At 38.4% G+C, this 26,575-nt stretch overlaps 1 protein-coding gene across 1 annotated transcript; it reads right to left on the bottom strand.

Moving 5' to 3' along the window:
• Positions 1–1,890: 1,890 nt before the first annotated feature.
• Positions 1,891–26,341, bottom strand: LOC118781617 (sodium-dependent noradrenaline transporter-like). Its single transcript, XM_036534625.1, has 15 exons — positions 26,215–26,341; positions 24,999–25,462; positions 23,789–23,920; positions 23,098–23,335; positions 11,088–11,226; positions 9,809–9,943; positions 9,232–9,335; positions 7,543–7,667; positions 6,867–6,979; positions 6,660–6,788; positions 5,633–5,732; positions 4,551–4,651; positions 2,876–3,043; positions 2,539–2,610; positions 1,891–2,050 (listed from the first exon to the last, which is right to left on the bottom strand). The coding sequence occupies exons 2-15, from the start codon at positions 25,297–25,299 to the stop codon at positions 2,027–2,029; spliced, it is 1,881 nt and encodes a 626-aa protein (XP_036390518.1). The 5' UTR covers positions 25,300–25,462; positions 26,215–26,341; the 3' UTR covers positions 1,891–2,026.
• Between the last annotated feature and the right edge of the window lie 234 nt (positions 26,342–26,575).

Genomic DNA, 26,575 nt, shown 5'->3' with positions numbered 1-26,575 from the left:
TATACTGTAATAATTCCTTAAAAGTTAAGGTGAAGCTTCACAAGTAGTCTCAAAAACAACAACAAAAAACAGCAGCACACAACATGTTGACCAACCTTTGCAATTCCTGTCCATCTTATGATCATCTGAGTGTGGTAAAGTACACAGTAAGTAGAGAGGCTGCAAAGATTTGAATGATTTCAAACACTTGATTTCAAACACACAAATCATTTTCTCAGCTGAAAATATCTATGCATTGTGCAACACTTACAGTTGGGTGGATAAATACCCTTTATAAATGTGAAACAAGCAAGCTGTTAAGTCATATACATACTAGAAACAGTTCATCTCAATGACATCAATTTCATCCACAAATAGGCTGGCAGGTTATACCATACAACAGATATAGACATAATGGATCTTACTGTAGATAATTATGAATGTAGTTTACATCACATAAACTAGAACACATTCAACTAAAATCATGTTTACTTAGAAAACACAAGGCAAGCTTATTAATGCTAAAGCTACTGTGTTACAGCTTGATCAGCTGTTTATATGAACTTTTGCAGCACACTTTGGAATTAACAAATCATCAACTCACAGGAATGTATTTGTATGTATCTGTAAAGAAAGCCCCATAGCTCTTGGTACAAATCAAATAACTTGGATGACAGCTCTTAACAGTAGTTCTGTAGTTATTTAATTCAATGGTTCCCATTCCACTGATGTCAGATACACAAGCAGTTTTATTTTGAAACTCTAATGATGATGGCCCCTGACCTCTCCCTTTAACCAATCACATGAGACAATCTTATCTGTAAAAGATGAGCATCATTTTGCCTCAGGAGAAAAGTTTCTTTCCCAAGCTGAATCTGGAGCAAATGATGCCTGAACCACAGCAAAACACACATCTTTTTGAATGGCTCATTAAAAGAGAGACTAAACCTAAAACGTCTGGAAGAGTTTTAGTATCATGTTTCAAAAGGCACTGACACACTTATTCTTCTTTCAAAATAACACCTATGAGAGCTATTTCAAGTGGGCTTTTAAATATGAACTTGAGACTGTCAAAGAAATACATATTAGGTATTACTGGGGCAAAGCAATGCCACATGAGAATAGACTCGGATAGTCACTTGTGTCTTATTATACCCCCATATGCTAGAGATATTTATAAGCCTTGTGAGAAATAGGGGGTTGTTGCAGAGGGTGTATGTATGACACTTTGACATCACCTGCAAAGTTTGCTTGGTAATACAAAATCTGAAGCAAACGCTAAGTTGTAATCATCAGATGTCTGGGTCAATGAGGAGTTGCTGTTGCCAATACAGAGAGTGAGACATAACACAGAGTTTAAGTGTGAGAGACCATACCCGCTAATCACTACACAGGCATGGCCAAATACAGACAGCCATGACATCAAATTAATTCCAAACACTTGCCCTGAGATCCTGCCCAATGAAATGCTGGCTTATATATGTATAATATATATCCTTGCTCATATTCATCTTTCACATAAAGCTTTAGGGCTTACATCTATGAAGAAGAAAACAGAAGACAATTCATAACAGAAAATGCTTGTGTGGCTGTATTAACTCTTCGATCAGTCCCCAGGTCCCTTTCAAAAGTAACTGTGGTTCAGTAGGTTTTTTTGTTTCAATCACACTTTTAAACAAAGAACCGGTCATAATAAAAACATTCTAAAAATAATAACCATAAAAATAATGTAAAAACTACCTGGCATTCTCAGTGCAGAATGTCTCTGTCTTGATTTCATGTGAGGTTTAAGAAATGTCATATTGTAAAAAAAAAAGCTAAACAGAAGAGAATATTTTGAAAATGTCCACAGAAAAAGACATGCAAAGAAAAAAGACATTGATGACAGACAGCACAGATAGCACATCTTTCAGAATACAAAAGAGCAGCGCCTGATCTTTCACCCTGTCAGACTTTGAGGAAGGCCATCCTTCATCCTACAGCAGGAGCAGGCATCGAGCTGCATGTCTCTAACATCCCTTCAGACTGTGACAGGAAGGTCTCTGCCTCAGATGGCCAGCCAATGTTTCAACTGTATACAGAAAGTCAGTTGATGAAGAATGCAGATTAGCTCCCTATGATTCATAAAGCATTTTCCATTGATTTCATCCCCAAAAACTGAAAAATAACCTGCACTAGCACCAAAAGAACAGAGATGAAAGCCATGTGGCGGCAGTGTAGCATAGTAATAATGAGCAAGACCTGTAACCGAAAGGTTGCCAAAAGGTTTGATTCCCTGCTGGGGCACTACTGTTGTACAAGGTAGGCTACTTAGCCCAGAATTTCCTCAGTAAATACCCAGCTGTATAAATGGGTAACATGTTAAAAACTGTGTAATTCGCTCTGGAGAAGAGTGTCTGCTAAAAGACAATAAAATAACGTAGTGAATGCAGTCTGTAACACTTCAGATGAATATGCTGCCACATATTGTACTGAGATAATTTTTCTCCTTGTGAAATAGAAAAGATGATGAAGAAGAATGTGATGGTAATTAAGAAGATGATGATGATTCAGACTTACCTTGAACTGCCTAATGTTGCCTTCAGCCACAAGATGATGTTCATGTTCAGGTGTGATACAATAAGCTATTCTCTGAAAGTTAATGAATCAGAATAGGTCTTACTTTAAACAGAAGTGTACATATAATGGAGGATATTTATGCATATGTTGTAAAGTAAATTTTCCCAGCAAGATTTTGACATGTATAATCTGCAATAAGAACATTTCCTTATTATCCTGCAGTTTTGGCAACTTTGGGAATAAAAGGTGAGCTAAAACTCTTGGTTGTTTAACTAGCAGAGATGAGGAGTCAACGATCACTAATATAGATACTGACACATTTCTGATACAGACTTACCTCCTTCAATGTTCCTGGCACACTGAGAATCTTGTAGACAGCATAGAATGGGACGAAAAGCATAGACGACATTGCTATCACCCAGCCAACCGCATTGGACCAACGAGGAAAGATGTAATCATCATATCTCATGCCAGTTGAGGTGACGATACTAGCAATTACCACAAACTGAAAGGAGAAAGACTGAATCATTCAGCCAGAATTTCAGCATCAAACACAATATACACATTCGACTGCACTATATAGGTACATCCACATTGTCTTACTCTGAGTCTGAACAATGACTTTTTCAAAATATCTGAACATTGATTCACATGCTGCTGTAGATATTTAAACTGAAATTTCTTTTTTCTATGTCTTGACCCCAGAGAGCAGAATACATCAGTAGCAGTTATGTATTGCGTGCAGATCGCCGTTGTTAATTTCAAAGTAAATGTCAGAGGCTACACCACATTGCACCAGAACAAAGTGTGTCCTCAGAAATGCCACTGAAACTAAACTCAACAAGACATGGATTTACTTTATAATACATTCCTGACATTCACCTGCGTTGTATCTTGGATGTTTGTTAATATGGCACAGCATAGAGCTCTCAAAATCCCCTGCAAAGGTTAAGAGATACAGTATACATGTAAGTCCTGAAGAAGGATTGGCACCAATCAAAGATCTCTTTGTTTGCCTCTCCTCACTCTTCTGCTGCTTAAAAACATGTCCAGTGGAAACCTGTTCTGTCAGTTTGGTATAAACCAAAGTCAGATAACAATGGGATAAAGCAACAGAGCTTGAGGGATAGCTTTGAAGACTGCAGTTACAGTATGCCCTTTCAATAATTCCTTCCCTAAAAAACCTGGACAATGAACATCTATGTCTTGTTGAGATCAAGTCTACAAATGGCAAGAATGTACTTCTTTTAATCAAGACAGACTCTGTTACACAGTGACACAGCGAAATACATACTCTGTGTCCATAATACATGCAGGCTGTTTAGGAAATGTTATGTTTTACACACATTTAATTGAAACTAATGCAGTGTACATGTGACAGTCATGAAGTAAAGATAATGCAGAAAAAATACAATTTATGAAAAACAATTCATGAAAAAAATAAGAAAGTGCCTTGTTTAAATACTGTTTAAACATGCCTATTTATTGTTTGAGAATACATATTCACTTTCTTAAATTCGTATTCAAATACATTCCTTAAAAATCAAATGAATTACTTATATTCAAATGTCAGGAAATACTTGGTGTCTTCTACACAGTGCACACTTATACCAGATTATACTACAGTTTATTGTTTTGAAACCCTTAAATAATAAACTGGTATGTGACAAAAATAGTTAACAGTAATGATCTCTCTCTCTCTCTTACATCCATATAAAAGAAAAATAAACATTCTGGTTGATGACCTTAAACCCAGTTTGCATGTTCAATCACTGCATATTTTAACTATATGCATTCAAATGCCTATTTTTGGAAAGTAAATATTGTATATTTAACAGACCACAAGAGTAGGATATTCTCAGAGTGTGACCTGGTGCCAGTGCTAGGTTGCAGAGAACAATGTTCAGAGAACAATGCACAGAGGCTGCCATGATTCTATAGAGGTGTCCAGGCAGAAGGGTGGAAAAAAAAACAAGACCCCCCTCATCAAAACTCCCCTCAAATGAACTTACCAGCAGAAAGGCAGGACTGACAAACTTCCAGCATAACCTCCAATAAAGGCCTGGCTTGAAGCCCATCATACGTTCGATATCCTCACTGAATCTGTCCACACCTGAAGGGCAAACAAACGCAGTGGTCTGAGTACCACATCCAATAGACAAATGAGAGTGTGATGGGCAAAGTCTCTCATAATCACTGTGTCAGGGAGCATTTACACTGCACCCTTGTTTGTTGCATCAACCACATCCATAGGTACGTATGATACAATAACTTTTCTTAAAAATATACTTTTCAACAAAATAATAAGCATATTTTCAGATAACATTTGAACATGAAGAAAACTCTCCATTAACAACTTTGATAAAATGCATAGGAAAATTATCTAATTAAAACAAGCCAGTTGGTTATGTACTTATGTTATGTTATAGTTATGTAGACACAAACTGTGCATTGAAGCTACACATGCGGTTTCTTCCTAAATTTCAGTTGTTTCCTACTAACTTTTTCTTTGCTTTTCTGTTAAAGCTGTATTATTTCACAACATTGACAGAACTTGTGATCGAAGGAGAGTTGTATGTGCTTTTACGAAATGTAAAAACCTCTTTCTGTCAGAGAGTATAAATGTATAGGAGACAAGGTAAAGGAGCCTCGACGAGTCACAGGCTGAGAGGAGAGCACCAGCAGAAATGTCAGCAGGTGCTGCAGGGCTCGGTGGTAAAGACGCCAGAGGCCTGACGGGTTACAGAGGCTTGAGAGAGGACGGGGGGGTGGGCCATGCTGGTTTATAGCCTGCAGCCACCCATGGTAGCCACACAGTCACCCCTCCCATTGTGTTTGTGGAAGAACCCACAGAAAGGACTGTGTTGGGAGGGAGGATGACGATAGATTGATAGATATGTAAAACACTGTATAGCCTTAAGATAAGTAGGTAATGGGATGAAAGACTACACAACCACAATAAATTGACTGGCAATTTACAAGAGTAAACAGAAAAATATGATGCTGACCCCAAATAATGGGAGTAAAAGTCAAGGTGAAAAATTCCAGATTGCCTCAGTTAGTGTGGTGCCAGAATCTACAGAAAACAACTCACCATAAAACCAGGATACCCCTATGGCCTCTATCAACACCCCAAACAAAATAGATGTGCCTGCAGCATAGGTGTCCAACAGAGTAAGAACATAGATCCCACCCTAAAGGACCAAAAGCACAGAGAGTAGGTTAAACCTCCAGACCATAGACTAATACTATCTATACATGGCACAGCAGTTTTTATAGAGCCCTCTGTTTTTTTGGCTTCGCCACTACTGTAGATTGTATGTCTCCTAATGTTTAGAATCAAACATGGATATGGTAAAATACAGCATTCACTAAAACATAACTCGTTTTTTAGTCAGAAGAGTCAATTTAGTCTTCACAGAAGATTAAAGTGCCGTATCAACATAATTTGGTATTATGGTTTAGTATAGTACTGCAATGCAATAATGCTCAATTTTGTAATAGATTACTGGAAGGACTTCAACTGTTGAACTATGTAATGCGTAAACACTTTGGGACCTCACATTTTCACGTTTTTCATATATGGTAGAGCATGGAATGAAGAGCTGTTATCCACTGGGGGTCACTAATAAGCTCTTAACCAAGGGTTTGCCTAACAAATTCTGTTCAGTGAAGCACGATCTAAAGAAGGAATCTTCATAAGCTGCATTGATCTGTCTTCCCACAGTATATACACATACTGTACATAATTATTTTCTCTTTTGGTCTGCAAGTCTAACGAGATGCACATAACCATCTCACAATGTCCTTTCAATGTTTCTCCAGTCCCTCTTAGCAGCAAGTCATCCCACAACCTCAAGCCATTACATTCTTGACTATTTATGTTGTATACGCGCTTAATTGCTATGCTCATATGATCTACACCATGTGGATGTCCTACAGGCTGTTTCTTTTATAATATTTACTGTAATCTAAGAAAATTTGTTTGGACATTTTTTGTTGATATGTGGTGTATACAAAGTACATATTCACTATTCACTTGTGACAGACATATTTATCCATGTACACACTAGTCTATACACAAATAGAGAGAAGTGATTGTGTATGGTGTAGTCACTCACATTTGTGATGCAAAACAAGGCCACTAAAAATGTTCCAAATGCCGTTGCAAATGTGAACAGCTTTCTGTTCCTCTTGAGGATTTTGAAGTCATCGGTGAGACCTGTGATGACTGCCTCCATACCACCCATCTAAAACAAAACAGAATAAATTCAGGGGACCTGACAACGAGGTAGGAAAGGTACAGGTGGAAGAAGTGGAACACTCACAGAGCTGTCAATGCCAAGTGTGAGAAGCATAATGAAGAATACTATGGCCCAGAGCGTGGACCCTGGGAGAGTTGAGATGGCCTCAGGGTAGATGATGAACACCAGACCTGCTCCTACATTATTAAAGAGACAAAGACAACAAATGATTTACACAGTAGCTATTATGACCAAGCTTAAAGGTTCAAAATAGAGGTAGAGTTCATAATGAAATATCTTGGTGCACTTCTGCACAACTAAACTCAGAATAGTACAGGAGTGTGCAAAAAAGGAGAGTAAAGGAGAAGACAAGAGGAAGGAGAGAAGAGAACAATATTCTTTGTTTAGGAGTTGTTCTTCATTTATCTATGCATCTGCTCCACAGAAAATGCACTGTCAATTGGTCCACATTAGAAAGGTTGGTGAAGGTGAAAATACCAGTTTCACATGGCATTGCTTTGTTGGTTTTCCTCACACGTTCTGGTGACATGGAATTCTCTTGTATTCAAAGCAACACCTGACATGTAATTACCACAACTTGCTGTTTAAACTGAATTATGACCCTTATTGGGTGTTAGGATATCAATGAATACACCCACTTTTCAAACATATCCATAAATCCCAGTCCCATCATAGCACACATATTCAAGTGACTGTGTAACTGCATTCTGAACAATGAAGGGTTTGCCCACAAACACACCCTCAGTGGCTACATCCTCAATCTTCACGTCATGTTTGAAGGCCATGTATCCCAGCACAGAGAAGATGGCAAACCCTGAGAAGAAACTGGTGACGCAGTTGATGGTGCTGGTTAGGAGAGCATCCCTGTGAGGAGACAGAGCACAAGCTCACTCTTTCCCATCACATTCTGTTACTGCAACTAGATGTGAAAGAAGTTCTAAAGATACTTTATATAAGCTGCATAGTCACTTCTGAAATAATTTATATCATTTATGTTATTTTTATGACAACCACAATAGCAACAAAACACCTAAAAATCTCAGCCTTGTCCTCCAATTGTTCTGTTTTTCTTTCACATTGACTAGATCCTAAAAAGGATCTCTGCCACTTTACAGGATTGTTATAATATCAAAAGACAAAGGAACAAATTTCCCAACAGTATTTCCAGACAGTATTGGGTCTTTTCTGATAAAGAGTAATTTATATTAATGGTCAAACACCATTCTTTAACTAGATAAATACTGAATAACATCTATTCTGTCATCTAAACAATGACTAAAATTGTTATGTGTAATTGAGTGTTTGGCACACTCTGTTAAAATAGCAGCCAGAATTGTTGGATGTTATCTGCTCTAATTCATAAACATTGGCCCAGCTGGATCTAGGCTCTTAGACACTTTTACAGTTGTTTAAGAGATTAACAAATAAAGTATTATGGCACCAGTAAGACCTCATTAAGGTTTAATTGGCTTGTTAGATACCACACAGCATCTTACACCATCTTCAAAAAACAGTTCTGTTTATGGTGCAAAGAGCGTTTGAGGCTTTACATTTGAAAAGAATAAAATAAAAAGGAGCACCCACTGACAAAAGTGCTCACACTCTAACAGGTTTCAGATCACAACTTTTGTGTTTCTTGGCTCACCTTTAGCTCAGAGGGATATTATTGCCAGATGAACTGAGGACATTTATCACCCTCCTAGGGAAGCAGGACTTTTCACCTAGTTCCATCAATGTCATTTCCTCACTAAGTAATGCTAATCATGTTGTCATAAATTCCAGGATTTGTAGGTTGCTAAGACTGTGTTATCTTGCCAAAATTTCTAGTCCGTATTATTGACAACCTGAACGCTTTTTAAAAAGCTTTAGGTCTTTGCCTGAGAATCTGGCCAAAATCAGCAATCACAGCCTTGACTGGAAACAAGCACAATGTGAACTATTACTCAGTGAAGGGAAAATCAAATGCATTGGGGAAGGGTCTAATATGTACACAAGTTTAGCCCATAAATGTACAAGAAAAGTATGAGCCTCTGGCTCTGTATGCTCATACGCTTTCCCTTAACAGGGGACACAGTGTATTAGAAGGAACAGAGTGACCCTTTCCTCAATTTACAATCACCCTTTTGATCTTTAATGAGGGTCAGCAAGTGAAAGAAACAAATGTACTGTTTCCTCATTAGATTTCTTCATAAATCTCTAGGGACTTTGCAGGTTTAGAATGCCTATTGGCTGTATGCCTACAGTGATGCATGTGCTTATCTTGTTCAGTCATGACTTGGAGGTGGCTTTTAGATTCCCATAGTTTCATGGGTCTTTATCAGGTAACCATGAGCAGGCGGATGAGTATTTCCTCCTATCTCTTACCAGTTGCGGTTGAGCAGAAAAAGTTTCACTGACCATATTACACTGATTCAGTGTCTAGTCTCACCTGTAGCAGTTATTATCAAATTTATTATAGCTGGCAAATGCAATCAAAACTCCAAATCCTGCTCCCAAGGAGTAGAATATCTGAGTCGCTGCATCAATCCAGACCTGGACAAAAAACAGCACATCAAACTATAGCAAACTGGCAGTTTCTTTTCCTGTAGATTAAACATGTTGAATGGTATGTTTCATTCATAAATTGGCAATGAAATATGGTTCTTATCTAATCCAGTTATAGTTCCATTCTTCATTCATAATTTTTTTATGATGGCTGGCTATGCCACAAATCTTTCTAATTTGTAAAAGTGTCTACTCATTGACATTGATGTTTAAACGGTGGTTTAAAAGGATTTGCACAAGTGTGGTGGTTTTACTGTTAAATATGAATTACATTCAATAAAGATTTACTGCACACTATCTGAAACTGTGTGGTCCTGAAGTGATCTGATTACATGAGAATGTCAACCTTTATAGAAATGCAGGACTAGATGGAACAACAGGGAAACTCATATTTGCATTTAAGCATGTTAGCAGTGACACTTTTTAATGTATCAAAGACAAACTTTAAGTAAATGTTGCACCGTGGGATTGTTGAGCTGTTTAAAGTCGATGTGGAGGTAGGCCTTGATGCCATCCATAGCGCCAGGGAGGGTGATACCCCGGATCAAGAGCACAAAAAGCACCACATAGGGCATGGTGGCTGTGATATATACCACCTGCACACAGAGAGGGGAGCATATCAGCACACAGGTGCATTATTACTTCAACAGAATGACAGCGGGACATGGGACCTCTTCATTCAGAAACCACTCTGAACTAACCACAGTATTCTCATTCTAAATACAGAGACATGCATGCTTTTGCTTTCATTACCAACTCTTCATTCTTAATCGTGCTTACACTACAGAGAATTTACATTATGGAAACACATGACCACACTGCTTTTGACTTACATCAAAGCTTGCAGTAATATCCTTGCTAAGTACCCTAGCTTTTCACTACTTTGGTGCATGTTTATCACACTTTTCTAAAGAACCCTGAATGACCTCTCTCACAGACTGAAGTGAGAGTGAACACAGTATCACAATGGAAATGACAAACAGTGACTGTGCTTCACTTTTACAGCATAGTATGATGCTGTGACAGTTGAGCTCCTGCTTCATCACATGCTCACAAACCAAACACGTCAACTAGTTTTAAAAACTCTTTTGCAATGTGAATTACAGTAAACTTTTCCTTAAATTTAGCTTAGGGTTATTCTCATGTTAGCAGTTATTCAATATTATTCAAACATTATCAGTACTTCAGGAATTTCACTGTGAATTTAAGTTTGGGACTTGAAATTAAATAAATATTTTCTGGAAAAAACTGTAATAATTTCAAAATAAATCCCAGGGTGAGTTTTACGGGAGGGGCTGAGCACTTATTAATTCATTGTACATTGTAGGTAGATATATAAAAGCTACATCCCACCAGAGACTTTCCCTAGATTTTACTGTGTTATAAAATATACTACTACCCTTTGCATATATTAAAATATATATTTAATATATATTGTATACGTGTGTGTGTTCCATCATGCCTGCAGTACATCTGTGAGTGACAGCTTTGTGTGCATGTGATGTGCAGAAGCCACCTGTCAGTGCATGCATGTGTTGGTGTAAGGATGCGTGGGCGAGCAGCAGCCAGTGTATGTGTGTGTGTGTGTGTGTGTGTGTGTGTGTGTGGGGGGGGGGGGGGGGGTGGCGTGTGCCTGTGAGCGATGCTGGTGTGAATGCGTGTGTCAGCATGTGCATGCATGCATGTGCGCGGGTGCTACGCATGTCGGTGATATATCTCTGGCCGGCTGCTTCGTTGCACCTTGCCCGAGGACTTGACCCCTTTCCACAGGCTGAAGTAGAGGATGAAGACCACCACCACCAAGCAAAGAGTGAGTTGCCAGCGAGGCAAGCCCAGGTCCTGTATGCCCTTACTTTCATGGAGGTGGAGAACACCACGCCTGGGGACAGGGGACACACATACAGGACACCAGTGAGTGTAAGGTAACTTTCCTTTGAGCCTTTGCCACAACCTCTTCTGTCTGTAAGAACATCCCATGGCTGGAGACATGGTCATATGCCTGTTGCACTTAAACACCTGGAAACATCACACAAACAGCACCATACCCGCGCGGATGTGAGCACATATTACATTTTGTCTACATTACAGTGCAATTCTTTTTAAAGCAAAGTACATCATTTAATTTGTAAGGCAGATATAATTCAGTTTTGGACCATGTGATTAAAATCTGTTGCCACTGTTTTCCTTGTCTGAAAAGCAAAGAAAAATGTTCTTAAATACACCAGTTTCATTTTTTGTGGGAGTGTAAGTAGGATTGTAAATATATTTTCATATATATGTACCTCGATAGGTGTGAGATGAACCTTTCAGTTCTATGGATATTGTTCTTTAATTGTTGAAATGAAAACCACCTCAAAGCATCTCAGAGAAAACTGACACGTAATTTCACACTTCAGTCCACTATAACTGACCTTCCTGAACTGTCCTACGTTGCATGTGAGGAGAAAAACCAGCTCATTAGAGAAGGTGTCGGATGACAACTGTGCATGAAACAAGCACAACAAAAAATAGATCAAACCTGCCGTGTTTGGTAACACATCTATTACTGCACTGTACCTGTTACTAGTCTGAATCAATGGCCACTGTCATAGCTGTGACATGTGGCAGTGCCTATAAACACCATTAGGAGCTTAGCAGTGGTTCAAAAGAATGCACTTCAGACTGTCCCTATACTGCACAAGACATAAGCCACTTAACAGCTCAGTGAACCTACACATCAAAATATAGCATTTAACAACATATAAACAAAAATGAGTCCCCCTGGCTAGATATAAAACAGAAAATATAGCCATAAAATTTGAAACCACTTAGGGGTAAACTATAACTGTAAAAGGTCTGTGTGCTTGTATTATGACTACCATTCATACAAAAAAAAAAAAAAAAAAACATATCACTTGCTTCAGTTCATCCCAACAGTCCATCCTTACATTTGACTTACAAAACAAGTTCTGTTTTCAAAAATTAATCTTGGTTATTGTTGAATTTATGGAAATGTATTTTATGGACAAAAAGTACCACCTGCATTTAATTGTGAGCTAAAGTTCAGGATGAATCTTGACTTCATTCAGAGGACAGTCTCTGTCATTGCTTTCAATACTTTACTCATTCTTTACTAAGGGGAGCAGTCATATGGATATAATCAACATACAGCATTGGCTCTATCAATGACCTTGGCAGGTAACCAATTAATAATGATCACTCTAACTCTCCAGAATTCAGACTGGGACCTCATCTGAAGAGGCGTTCACAGGTTCATATGTTTTATTCAAACATAAATAAAAACAGAGGAGTGATTTTTTTTTACTTTCCAACAATAAATTGTGCCTCTCTCCTTGGCTTTCAAATACTTTCCCAGGCCACCCATTTACTGGCTGGTTTGATGTGCTTCCAATGTAATGTTACGTGAGGCTGCCCTTTTCCCCTCAGTACAAAGGGTATTCTGAGCCATGGGTTCTTTGTCTTTATATGTAATCAACACAGACAAAAAAACAGATGGGTGTCAACAGAGAGACTGCCAGGTCATGCTGGTTTTTTGCTGAAACTAGCTTGGAGTTCCAAGTAAGGCTTCCTCTGTGACCACAAATCAGAATATATTAAAGTCCATGCATGCTCTCTTGTCAAAAGAACCCTGAAAACAATTTCTTGACATTCAGAATTCTAATCCTAGTTGGTGGTAAAATAAATGGTAAATTGAATAAAAATTAAAATAACTAGCAAATTTCCTCTCAAAACACAATTTAATAATTGTGAGTTTGCATGGTAGATATTTTGATCTCAGAAAGTTCTTTCTGAGCTCAGCTTTCTGAGACTGTAAATGGTAATTCTACCTAACACGGATGGCACTGGAACTTCCGAGCTAGAGGTTGAGCAGGAAAATCCAAAGGCAATAGCTGAGGGCGAAAGAGAAGAATCGCCTGAAGGGTTTCCAGATCTCACCTGTTTTGTACCAACTGATTGACAGATATAGCCTCATTGGAAGGCAATGCATTCAAAAAATTAAAATACAGTGACAGATATCACTGCTAATCACCAAACCTAAAAACAAATGACCAAAAGAAAAAAGCAGATTATTTGTGCATTGCATTTCTCTTCAGGTGTTCAACTGTTGGTTGGTCATATTATATATTGGTATGAATAAGTTGCATTTGGTTTACACTGGGAAGATGCTGTGGTGGGGATACTGGTCATTTTGCTGAATTTATCATTTCATTCCAATGTGACCTTGTTGAAGTAAATCACCTGAAGCCAGACTCTTGATCTGATCTTTTTCCCCTCTAAAAACCAGTTTTGTCGACAAATCCAACACAGCTGTCCAATAAGTTCACATTACTGTAAAATCCGAATGAGACAACCGTAACTTTGTCTTTCTTTTTTTATTAATTTATGCTCTGTGCGTGTGACGGCAAGCGATATGAGCTAGCGGCCTCTTGCTGTGTTGACTCATGACGGTAAGACTGGATTACATCTGGATTTAATAGACAGGTTCCACAATAGCTCTGCCTCCATACACTGGAATAAGCAAATTACATTTAAACATCAAAATCCCAGAGGAATCTGAAAGCTTAACAGTGAGCCATTAAAATGTCTAACATGCACTCAATCGGATCTTATTAAATAAATTCAAAGATAAAGAGGTTTAAAGAGACAAAGATAGAGCGAGGGAACATTTTTTCAGATGGTGAGGAGATGATAGGTTTCAGCTCTCTAAATAAGCAATGGCCAATGATAAGACTGTGCTTTGCGGTCCGTCTGATGTTTTGCTATGTATTATCATGGCACACTACATCAAAGTTTGTCCCTCAACAGCATCTCCTTCTTGTGCTATTATCCAATCAGCCGTTACTTTCATATCAACTTCCTGGAATTGTTGGTGGCTTTACTGGAATCATTTAGGAACCCTGCCGTATCTCACTCTGTACCCAACAGCCGGACATGTACCATAGAAGAAAGTGTTTGTGTCTCCAAGAGGGTCTCTTGAAAAAAGAGTATGACAATCACACCTGATAAATCCCAGTATGTGGACAGAAAGGTAGATAATTAATGTAGCACACATCAATCTGTACATGTAGTTTTTCCCTGCCCTCGTATAGTGGGCATAACATGTTCTCATTCCAACTTGGACCTTAATTAATCAGGTTTACACTGATCTGTTAATTAAATGCTGATCTTATTTCTACACCACTTGCTGACAGATTTTTGTGAAAGCTGTGTTTGAAAGATTACTCATAAAAAATGCAAGCAAATATATTTCTTTAACTTTATTTCACTTTTCATGTGTACCCCTTAAAACAGAAATACAAACTAGTATTTGAAATAATTAACTGTTGAATCTGATTGCTAAGATTTTAAAATAAAGTGTTTCAAGGCCTTCAACAAATATTGAACAACTAATTAATGTTAATTGAGATAGCTGTCCCAAATTTATTTTAAAGAGCAGACCACAAGAAAATAATGTGATTAAATCAACACAAATGTATGTCCAAAAACGCATTTCCTTACTTCAGGGCTGAGAGGAGGTTACTTGTCAAGAAATGAAGACAGATCGTTATTTAATTAAGCATTTGATAAAACCTAATTTAAAAAAGTTGAAACAAACTCCTCCCTGCAGTGTGCCTCTGGGCTAGAAAGTGCCGATTTAAAAACCTCATGGCCCTTTTTAAAAGTTTTCTGTTCTCCTCCCTTCCACCCTGACATAAAGATCACCAATTGATCCTTAAGCTCACCAATTGATCCTTGAGCTCACCTCATTTTTCATACCCACAAGGGAAGTACTTAAGCAAGGCACCTACAGCCACACTCACCCTCAGCCAATGGAAGTTTTAAACAGTGCTAGTTTATTGGTGAACTGATACATCTCTCACTGATGATAACTTATAGGAGCTTGATGAATTGCTCTGAAGCACTGGGATGATGTAAGCCAATGTAAGCCAACCCAATCACCACAGGACAAAAAAATGAAGGCAACATGGGGAAATACACAAATGTTAATTGTATTATTCATTGAACATTGTCCTAAGATTTTATCAATCTATAATTTATATATAATATCTTGAATCTGATTCAATCCTCTAACGACGCTCTGATCCATTGCCACTACTGGACAAGCAAACTGGGTTATTAATAAAACCACATATAAATGAATGACAGGACCTGAGGTAATAAGTGGATATTTGCTATTGTTTCCTTCTTTTCACCATGAACTTATGTAAATATTTTAACTGGCTTTTGGAGGTGATCCAAAGTGACTATCCAGGACCACCTGTAGTATATGAGCACCAAACCTAAGAATGGAGCATGGGTCACACTGGTGCAGCTCTTATTGGAGAACTATAATTCTAACTAGCAAGTAAATAACCTCTAATATTATAATCACAAATCAGTGATTGACTGAAAGTATATGTAGTAATTGCTCACTTTCCAAAATGTACCTGTTACATACAAAAATCCCAGCATGGTCTATAAAATAATGCATACAACTGCAGTTCAGTGGACTTTAACCAAAGTAAACATTTGTGTTATTGTGATGCTTTTAATGAGAGCAATCACTTATTCCAAGAACATAAAATGACAAAGTAGTTCAATATTGTACAAGATCTGTTAGAGAAACCATCTGTTTTGAGCAAAATGTGGAATAAATTAATCATTAATCCCAAAGTTTCCTGACCTCTGAAACACTCCTGAAAGGCCTATGCAAATTGCTACTTTAGTTAAGACAAGCAGAAGACACAATGTGGGATACTCTAACCAGGGCAAAGAAATAACCTCTTAAGTTGTCCTTCACTAAAATAAATTTTTAAATTCTTCTCTGGTCACAAGGGCGTAGGTTTGCATATGGATGGTAGGGACATGTCCCTACCAATATTTGAGCGAACTTGTTCGCATTATCTTTGGAGTGATAATTCCGATGTGCCCTCGGTGGTTGTGTTCCTACCAATGTTGGGACCAAACCTACGCCCTTGTCTGGACATGTAAGTTATCAGGGTGTGAAAAGTGGACATCAGGTGCATTGCATTGATGCAATCCATTACAATGAAGCCATGACTGAAAGGATGTGAATACAGCCAATAAAATGAAAAAAATAAGTCTGGATAAAAGACTTGCCCCAGCTGTTGTCTCACTGGAAACACTTCTTTTTGCACAGTTCAAAGCCAATTTTATGACATTTTTGATGAAGTAATTTTTGTGTCAGATTTGACGTCAAGGGACAGCACCACCCTGAAACACCGTGAAAATCTCCTAATGCTGTAGAGAAGAGGTTGACCTAAGTGCTGATCTCAGTTCAGTTCCCGGGATCTCTGAAACTGCTGGAGCCACATCATGCTGTGCTGCCAGATGAGGCTGCCTCATCTGCTGGCTTTAGAATAGAGCAATCATCTTACCTGTCACCACTCCAAAATACATGGGCAGATCTAGAGATGCAGTCCCCTCTGATAAAGTTGCAACACTTCTTGGCCATAGCCCTCCAATAAAGGGTGGACTAAGACTCAAAAATATTGAATTGATGTCTGTGGGTACCGCATAACTGAGTGGCCTCATTGTATAATCTGGCATAGGTATCTGGTCTCATGCTCACGATGTGCCTGATGTTGTCTGCTGAGTGTGTTTACTGCATCCAAGCTTCAAATTCACAATTGAAGAGCCAGATTCATTACATATGAAAAAATCTGGCTCAAGCATTTCAATTTATGTACAGAGTAATGCACTTATTGCTTTCTGAAACCCTTCAAGTTCATCCTCTTGACAGTCAAACTATGGTACAAAACCAACAAAAAGGAAAGTCGGGATTTGCGTGCCATCAGTCTATTGGGAAGCAGGTCACCACAACCCCCCACAGTGCATGATGAAGTGAATGTCACAATACTGTCATGTCAAAAAGGCAAAAGAAAGGCAAACGAAGGCAAAAACGCACAATAGGCAGAAAGTAACCCTTTGATTGGCAACAAAGTGAAATGTAGGCAGTAGTTTGATGTAGAGGTAAGGAGAAGGGCTCCTAACCCAAAGAGTGTAGTTTCACAAGGTGCTTAATCCAAATAATTTTAGTATGTGCCTGGCTAATTAAATGTAAAATATGATAATTGTAAAATGTAAGTGTGTCAACATAAAAGCTTTTGCTAAGCAAATGTAATGCAATGCTTTTTTGCACTTTGTATTGGTCTATATAGACCATATTTTGTGCGCTCAACAGACTTTTTTATTACCAGCATCGCAACTCCATTAAAAAACACAATATTATACATTACAAAACAACAGCAGGAGCTGTTAATAAGCAAAAAGAATATAAAGAAGGCCAGATGTCACTCAACTAGAAGCCTTCAAGGAAGACATACTGTAAGTGTACTGCCCTAGAAAGCAGAAGACATAAGAGCTCTTTAGGCCATGCAAAGAGGCAAACCAGTGCAGTGTAATTCATTTACACACATTCTAGATGTCCAGTGAATGGGAAACCTTTTGATCCATTACGTCGAGGTTAATTCAGGCCATGGGTCACTTCAGTATTCTGCTTCCCTTGTACTGGACACAGATAGATCTACGTTTAAAGCTGTGCAATGAGTGTTGTTATTTTTTAAATCAGCTTTAAATTACTGTTGTCTAGTCTTGGCAGACTTTTGATTGTAAAATTGACCTATTCACAAATTATAAACTTAAATAGAACCACTGAAATAGGTTTGTATAGTAAATATTATCATCTAAACTGGTCATTACATTTTCTCTATAAGGAAGAATATTATATTGATTACACTTGAAAATATTATAAGTTGTAATAAAGTAAATAAATACATTAGTCATTTAGTCAGATTAAATATTTATAAAAATTGATCTCAATTTTTTATATAGTAGACTTCTCAAGGTATAGAATTCACACATACATTTCAAGAAGTGCAGCTAAATTTGTTGAGTGATTGATTTGGGATTTAAAAGCATTTATATATATATATATATATATATATATATGTCCATATGTACATATATACATATGTATATATATATATATATATATATATATATATATATATATATATATAATTTTTTTCCCAAAAAATTTCACTTGACTGATTATGAGTTAAAGGTTTGCATGGGTCTGAAACTGAAACCTTAGTCTGACACAGCTTGCACACTTTAATATCGTGAACTCAACCTGGCCTGAAGATGATGACATTGAAGATCTGTCACTCGAAGCAGCCCAAGCTCAACCTGGTATCTCTTATCTTACCAAAATCTCCTCTTCAACTCAGTGAATAAACGTTGATACATTAAAATAAATAAACATCACAGTATATAGCATTCAGCAGCATAATAAATGAGCACACTACAGTCCATCCTTGCTGCTGAACAGTAAACTACATAGTGAATATAGTGTGCACAAGTAAACAAATATCTAATTAAGCAGCCTGAGTAGGCTAAATAAATTAATCCTCCATTCAATCTTGATGTTTGGTAGCCTTCTTGATGAATCTTGATGAATGTTTACTCCCTTTCTGTACAGGCTATGTAATTTCTTCACAACGAGAAGTCTAGGCTATAAACTCATGTGTTTAGTCTGTGCTACTGTTAACCGCAGTCTGGATGCAGTGCTTGGAGAAGAATGTAGCCATAGAGCCATAGGTGCCACACACCTTCTTTACTGTCACTTCTCACAGTTCAGTCACCACTATGAAGGTTGGCTATCTCTGATGGGTTGGGCTGGTTTAAATGCTCACTAATAATTGTATGCATATTCTACACCTGTCCTTGTTATTCTGCTACAGCTTATAACTGGTGAATGTTCTTGTCTATCTTGCTGATTCGGCACTTTATCTCCCACTGCTCTTAAAAACTGCCTTGCTGCCCCCTAAAAACATGTAGGCACTTTGTCTACTCCCATCCAGTGCATTCTGTTTCGAGATGTCAACTTGCCCTGAGACCTGAGGCCTGAACCTGCTATGTTGCTGAGATACCCAGTTGCTGGCATGCAGTTAGCCTACCACAACACAGAGATGAGAAGTCGTCCACAACCATGATAATCACGACAGACGATGATGACCTCAGCATCCACTAGCAATTAGGCTGCCCTGAAAACCCCCACACCAATGAAAGGGGATTCACCTGTAGCCTGCTAATTCATTTCTGATGACTTCCACACACCTCACTGTATATGTGTGTGGTATTTATTTTTGCACTGAAATTATCACCAGTTTAAGGGTCAGAGAATAATTTTCGGTTTTCCCCAGGTTTTGCTGTTTTTTTTGTTTTTTTTTTGATTCCCTCTCTGAACAGCACTTTGTGACATCCTGGTTGTAAAATGTGCTATACTAAATAAATGTTGTTGTTGTTTTGTAAGTGAAATAAATTAAAAACAATATAACTGAATTAATTAATAGGATATATCATGGCTTCTGTGACAGATTCAAGATTTCCAGGCATAAAATTTGGTTCAGTCAGCCTACCACTTAAGTTATACTGCTAAGCTGCAAGCCAGAATTACAGCCTGTTTTTTGCCTAGTATTATGAGAAGCCCATCTGATTTCTGTGTGATGGAAGGCTGCCTTTAGCCCTCTGAATGTCCACTCAGCACAGGCAATACTCCATAATTACTAATATACTAATAATTATACAAATACCTTAATTAGTATGCAATTTTTCTTGCTTAGCCAAATGGATTGGAGGGCACTTGTAACCAAGGAGTAAACAATATAATGCTTCTGAGGAAAGCCAGAGAGGAAATGAAAGCTTACCACATCCTCTAACACCGTACAGACAGCAAAGGGAACTTAAGCGTTTTATATGTGAACCAGAGCCCACCAAAACAACTGAGTTCATTGCACAACAGGGCCAAGGATCTCTGGAGAATGCCTGAGTCAGTGACAGCTTTCCAAACATCTCCTGTGTCTAAACAAAGAAGGGTTACCATAGCTGAACAGAAGGCAATACTGAAACACTGATGTATGTGATTCAGCTAAATGTTTTACTTATTTTACTTCGTGGTTTTGGTATGTTTGTACTTTGATAGTGGAATATAAATCTAAAAGTTACAAAGACATTTTTTATTATAGGTGAGAAACAGAGACTGCTCCTCACATTTTTCTATCTGCTATAATAAGCCTAATGTCTTCACCTCCGGGAAATCTACCTACTGCATTCTAAAGTCTCATAAAAAAACTTTCCATTTGCTTTTGAGGCCTGGCTTTTCTTCTGGCAGTTTATAAAACTGACAAATGCAAGGTTCACTTCTCTATAAACCCATTTTGTAATAAGGGAGTTCTGATTGTGGCTAAAACATGTTGTGCTCAGACATCTAAGCCTTCAGGCTCAATGGAATTTGGACTTCATAAAGATACCCATGGAAAATGGGGGGATTCTAAATTCCATTTGGGAAAAAGCAGAGCATTAAAAAGACTTTCAGTTATGGTGACTCTCCACAGAAAGGCCTGAGTTTTGAAAACCCAAGGAACTCAAAGCCGATGGGCGATGTATCTTTTCTGCCAAGCACCAGCGTGCAGCTGCTTTGCTCCTGCATCTCATCAGTCCAACAGTGAATGACAAGATTTATAGGTGCAGGCTGGGCTCGTGCACCATACATGACCTACCTTTCAAACTAGCATGCTCTAAAGAGGATTAGTGGTGCTCTCATGCTCAAATGTTCGTGCCACAGTGTGTGCTGCCGTGTTCCAGTGTTTAGAATGAATGGAAACATTTCCACTTGACTGAATGGTTAAATGTGCATGATTGTGAACACAGGACCATCCTGAACTCTGGATTACTGTTGTCAAAAAGTATTTGTATAACTTAAGAACTATTCCTCAGCTTTGAAGCTTCATTAAAATCAGACAGGGATAACCATTGAGAATATATCATAGATCTTTGGTAATGTGAGAGGGGAGTAAAAGTACAGTAAAGTGCCATCTTACTTGCTTTAATTTCACATTCCTGAGTTAAAACTCATATCTGTGAGAAAAAAAGCTAACAGGAAATTCTTGAAAGCGCAGGAACATTAAAAAATAAACACAGAAAACTTCACAGCAAAAAACTGCAGAGAAATGGGGTATTTATCATCTCGATGACTCACTCTGACGTACTCTCAGCACGTTTGTTTGTGCAAAACAATTTGCACATCAGCTGAGTGATAAGACCGTGCATTGTCCCAGTCATATTACTAACTTCCTCTAGGGTGCAGAACCAATCTTCACACGGGCACTGGCAGAATTAGCTTTCTTTGAAGTGCAGATGGATGGTTCCTTATGAACTTCAAACGCGGCAACTAAGCTTTTTTGATATGCCTACCATAGAGCTAATGGTTGGAGGAGGTGCTCAGAATTTTGGGACATTGCGCAAAAGTTTTAATGATAGTGACCCACTTCTATGCACTAAAAGTACTTGTTGTCTTCTATAACCCACAACTTACAGTCATGGATAAGAGAGATAATACATCATCATTTTCAAATCATTAACTTGCCTGTCCATGAAACATTTAAAAATTATGGAAATTAATTTGAAGTGTCCATATGAGAGTTTCTCTGACAGACAACAGAGGAAAAAGAGCTAGGTATGAATCACTGCGGAAAGTGCTTAGATAGCCTACTGTGCTCTCCTAGTCTTCTCTGTGACCTTGATCTGATAACATCCTTTCCTATTAAAAGCTACTCCTGCATGGAACTCTCTTGAACAGCACTAAAGTTAGAGCATAAAGTTGGAGTCTCACCAATGGAGGGTGGCCTAATTCACTGCGGTGCACTGTGTGACTTGCAGAGTGCAAATCAGCCATTGGCTGCTGGCACGTGCATCAGTGGACTGCATTCAGTGTAGAGGTGGACATGGTGATATGAGCATAATGAGCAAGTGGTCATTCCAAAATACGGATGCATTAATTTGAAACAAGCATATAAGTAAAATAAAATAAAATGTTTGGTATTAAAGCTTAGTAGTGCTTTAAGAATACAATTTTTAATTCAATATTGTCACCTCAAGGGGTCACATTTCTATAAAATCCTGCATTCAGTCTGATATGTAGTCAAAAAATGACTGACCAAAATAAAGAAGGAAAGGAAAAAATGGCACTGTGCTATGGGGATAATGACCATTTTCCAGTTGTGGCCATTGAAAACTCAAGTTATTTTCAGAATGAATCAAAAGGGTGAACATGCCATATCTCTGTATGGAAAATCAGATACTCAGCACCCAGAGTCGTCACTGGAGCAGCTAATCAGATATGTATAAAACTGCAGAAAACCTGACATTCTTCAAGGTCAGAGCACAGGCCTCCCTCTGAGATCATTTCACAGCTGTGCAGCAGCTCTGGAGTTCATGACACAATCGGATTAAATACAAACGGAGAAATCAGTTGGTCTATAAGATACAGTGTCACACTTCACACGTTTGTAAGATCAGAGGCGGAGTGTGTATTGGCTGGTGGGGAGAAGTATGGATTTTGGCTCCTAATATTTGAGGACAACAGCTCAGACCACCAGCATAATGTCTGACTGTTTGTTTTACCACTTCTTTTGGGCCAAAATGCAGATTGTACTACATACTTTCCCCCAACCAAAATGCAATGGCCACAGAGCTAAAGGATTACGTTACGAGACACTGAAATCCAGGAAATATATTAAAGAAAGCAACTCTTTAAAAGAAAATATCTCAAATAAATATTGGATTTAACGTTATTTCTGATCTTCAGTCATGATCTAACCTTCCCGAGTAATGTCTTTGTTCACCTTGGACAATCTGTAACAAGCAAGCCAGGGCAGAATGCACATACAGGTCCCACAGTACTCACTCATAGAACTCTGCAGCTGGAGTGAACTTGTACTTGGAGTATGATGTTCCATTCCCAAGAAAGGAGCCATTGAGGAGCTCTGGGTCAGTACAGTTGATGCTGTTCCAGCTATTCCCACACTTAAGCCAAGGCAGTTCACTTGTGAACGAGGAGAAAAGGTAGTAAAGAGACCAAGCGATGATGACATTGTAGTAGAAGCCCACATATAAAGCTATAATGATCACAGTGTAACCCACACCTGTGGAAAACAGAAACAAGATACAGAATGAGATCAGTGATATTAATGTAGCTATGCAATGCATATCCAAAATCATCTGAGTGCAGGTGTAATGTAGGCAAGTCATGTCAATAGAGCTTTATGAAATGATCACTCTTTATACTACAGAGATACAGTTTCCAATAATAAATATTTCAGTCTGTTATCTTTCTTAAAGAAACTTATTTTCCTGTTATTATATTATGTTGCTTTTGTCACCTAGACACCATTAGCCAGATTATCCTACAATGCATACGATATTAGTCACAATCTACCTATCTATCTATCTATCTATCTATCTATCTATCTATTTGTTGATCTATCTGTCTCTCCTGGGTCTGTCAGCATACCATACGGGTACTTTTTATTTCATTGTCCTTTCTGAATTCCTTGGACAACTTTCTGCTCTATGCAAAGAGCCGTTTGATGATTTACCTTTAAAAACAGGGCAAATCTTCCACACAGTGGCAGCCCCTTCTCTGTTGTACTGACCCAATGCCAGTTCCATGTAAAACAGTGGCATCCCCGCAATTACCAGAAACAGAATGTAAGGAATCAGAAAGGCACCTGTGACAGCAAACAGTTTTTTTTTCAGAATAACACAGGACTGACAATCCTTCAAAGAAAACAAACATAACTTTCTTCAACCTTCCTTGATAGTCTGTGAATGCAATTAATCTCTTAACATGCCAGCCTTGATCTGTTTAACATCTTTCCTCAACTGAAGAGCTGTACAGGCTGATGTGCACAGTTGTTCAGGAAGCACAGGGCCCTACAAAAGAAGCCTTTCAGATGTAGGCTTAAATCTTTATTAGTATTGCTTACAACTTATGTTCACAGATTTCCCCCACAAAGAAACAGTCTTCATACATAAAAATAACATCAGTTTCAGTCTTATCTTCAAGATATTCTTTCATCATTGTTGTCATAAATAAAAAGGTGAACTGACCGCAATAGCTTTATGCAATCAGTAACACACCGCACTAACAAACCCAAGGACTAGATTAAATTAGGTTAACTAGATCAAAATATTAAAAATAATAAAACTTTGATAATTTTACAGCTAAAAAGTTCAACATTTAAGAGGTCCAACTAAACCTCCAGACTTTGTAATTTACTAAATATTACATCTCAGTTCAGGAACTGATACACTGCAAATTAATTTTGTTAACGTATAAATAATGCGGGGAACATATCACATAAATGAAATGTTGCTACCACCTGACAAAGAAACTGCGGTTGATGGAATTCATGTTGAATGAATTGAAGAAGTCCAATTGGATAAGCTTTTTTAAAATACAGCAGCCAGTTAAAATCCGCAGGGCTTGACCCCACACTAAAACAATTAACTTCATGCAACGAATTATTTTCTAGTTTTTGTTTGCAAGCTTCATGTTTGACTTCAGCATTACGGAACGTACGAGCTTCGCAGGCCATTCGTACCAAGTTTGAATAAAGATATTTCATAAGATATGTAAGAACTTGAAACTAAAGTGAAGACTTTTTTTTTTTTTCTCTTTCATCTTCAGCAGAATCTGGATGCCTGGATATAAACAATTCTAAAGAATAATCTACGAGGTCAATAACCTACTGTCTTAGAATCGAACAAAACATTCATTCAGAACGTGCATGAAGATACACCTACCTCCTCCATTTTTGTAGCATAAATAAGGGAACCTCCATACATTGGCCAAGTCCACTGCGAAGCCAATAACTGACAGGAGAAAGTCAATTTTCTTGCCCCAGGTTTCTCGCGCCTCATCCTCAGCAGATCTAGATGGACAGGCGTGGGAGTTTGGGGACGGGATAATTGAGGAGCTGGTATACTGAACCCCATTATGGTCCTTGACCAGAATTAATTCCACATCTCTCTTTTCCACGTTGTTGTACGGTTTCAGAGGGGCAATAGATGAGAGCTTATGGTCTGGGAGGACTTGGATGTTCATCGTCGTGGCAACTTGAATCTCGCCGGCCTCGTGCTTTTACAGCCCGAGGTGTTGGCGAAGATGTTTGTGTTACAGCTCGTGATGGTGATGAAGAAGAAATGCAAACTCCGTTCAAACAATACTTCTTCTCGCAAGCTGGAGTGCTCTCCACCGCTATCATCAGCTACAAAAGACATGAATTTAAAGTTACTGTGTAGACATAAAAAATGACATTGACGAAACATATACAACGATATGAAGCGCTGCTAGTGAATTTGTCCCTCTCTAGCTCCCGTTCTGCACCAATTACTCATTCATAAACCAACAGAAAACTTCTACCAATACCAGCTGTGAAGTTTTCATTCAGCACTGAAGTCCAAAGATACAATGAACGTCACACCTCACTGCTTCTACTGCTTAGGTTACCTCACTGTATGTAATAATGATGATGACTACAAAGTTCAAAAACCAGCATCACTCCATGAACACACACTTCTGATAGAATGACACTAAGTTATAAGTAAATGAATCAATTTAAACAGAAAAGAATCAGCTTCAACAGCCTATTTCATGACAGACATTTCAACAAATATCGGTCGAATAACAAGCAGGTGAAATTTACGCACTCATTCAAATTTCTTTGGCAATCAATGAAGTTACTTTCCTAAGCAAGCACTTGCTGTTTCTGTGCAGTCTATGAGCGGTGCTACACAATTCGATCACGGTGTAGCCTACAGTTATTCGAGACTGACACTGCGGTCGCAATGGTGCTGATGAAGAAAAACTGAAGGTCAGCACAAAAAATGACAATACAACATATTAGTCTGTCAATATTAGTACTAACGAGGTGAGATCTTCTGTCATCACCGTATCGTTTCATAGCTAACCCTTGTCCAGGCAGCTGGCAACGACAGAAAAGGAGAGAGCGATCCATACTTGAAAAGCTGAAGGTAAGACTCCATGACCCGCTGCCTCTGTTGTCCGGATGAGACTGTAAAGGTACTGCCCATTCTAGTGAAACTTTAAGAAGTCTCGCCTTCTAGGAAGCTGGAGGCGATGTAAATGGTGAGCTTTTAAATCGGGCTCCACTTTCTCCACGTGATATTTTATATTTGCTCATCTCTCTCCCACTCCTCTCTCTCTCGCTCTCTCTCCCTCTCTCTCTCTCTCTCTCCTTACCCCCTCCCTCTGATCTCTCTCCTTCCCTCTCTCCTTAGAAATACAGTGTGCCGACGTCCCTGGTATGAAGATGGCTACTACGAGCATTACTGGCATTACTAACCTATGAACATCAGTC

The sequence above is a fragment of the Megalops cyprinoides genome, chromosome 8, assembly GCF_013368585.1.
Source record: "Megalops cyprinoides isolate fMegCyp1 chromosome 8, fMegCyp1.pri, whole genome shotgun sequence".
Lineage (NCBI taxonomy): Eukaryota > Metazoa > Chordata > Actinopteri > Elopiformes > Megalopidae > Megalops > Megalops cyprinoides.
The sequence above is the reverse complement of the archived record's forward strand: the minus strand, read 5'-3'. Positions and strand labels throughout refer to the sequence as shown.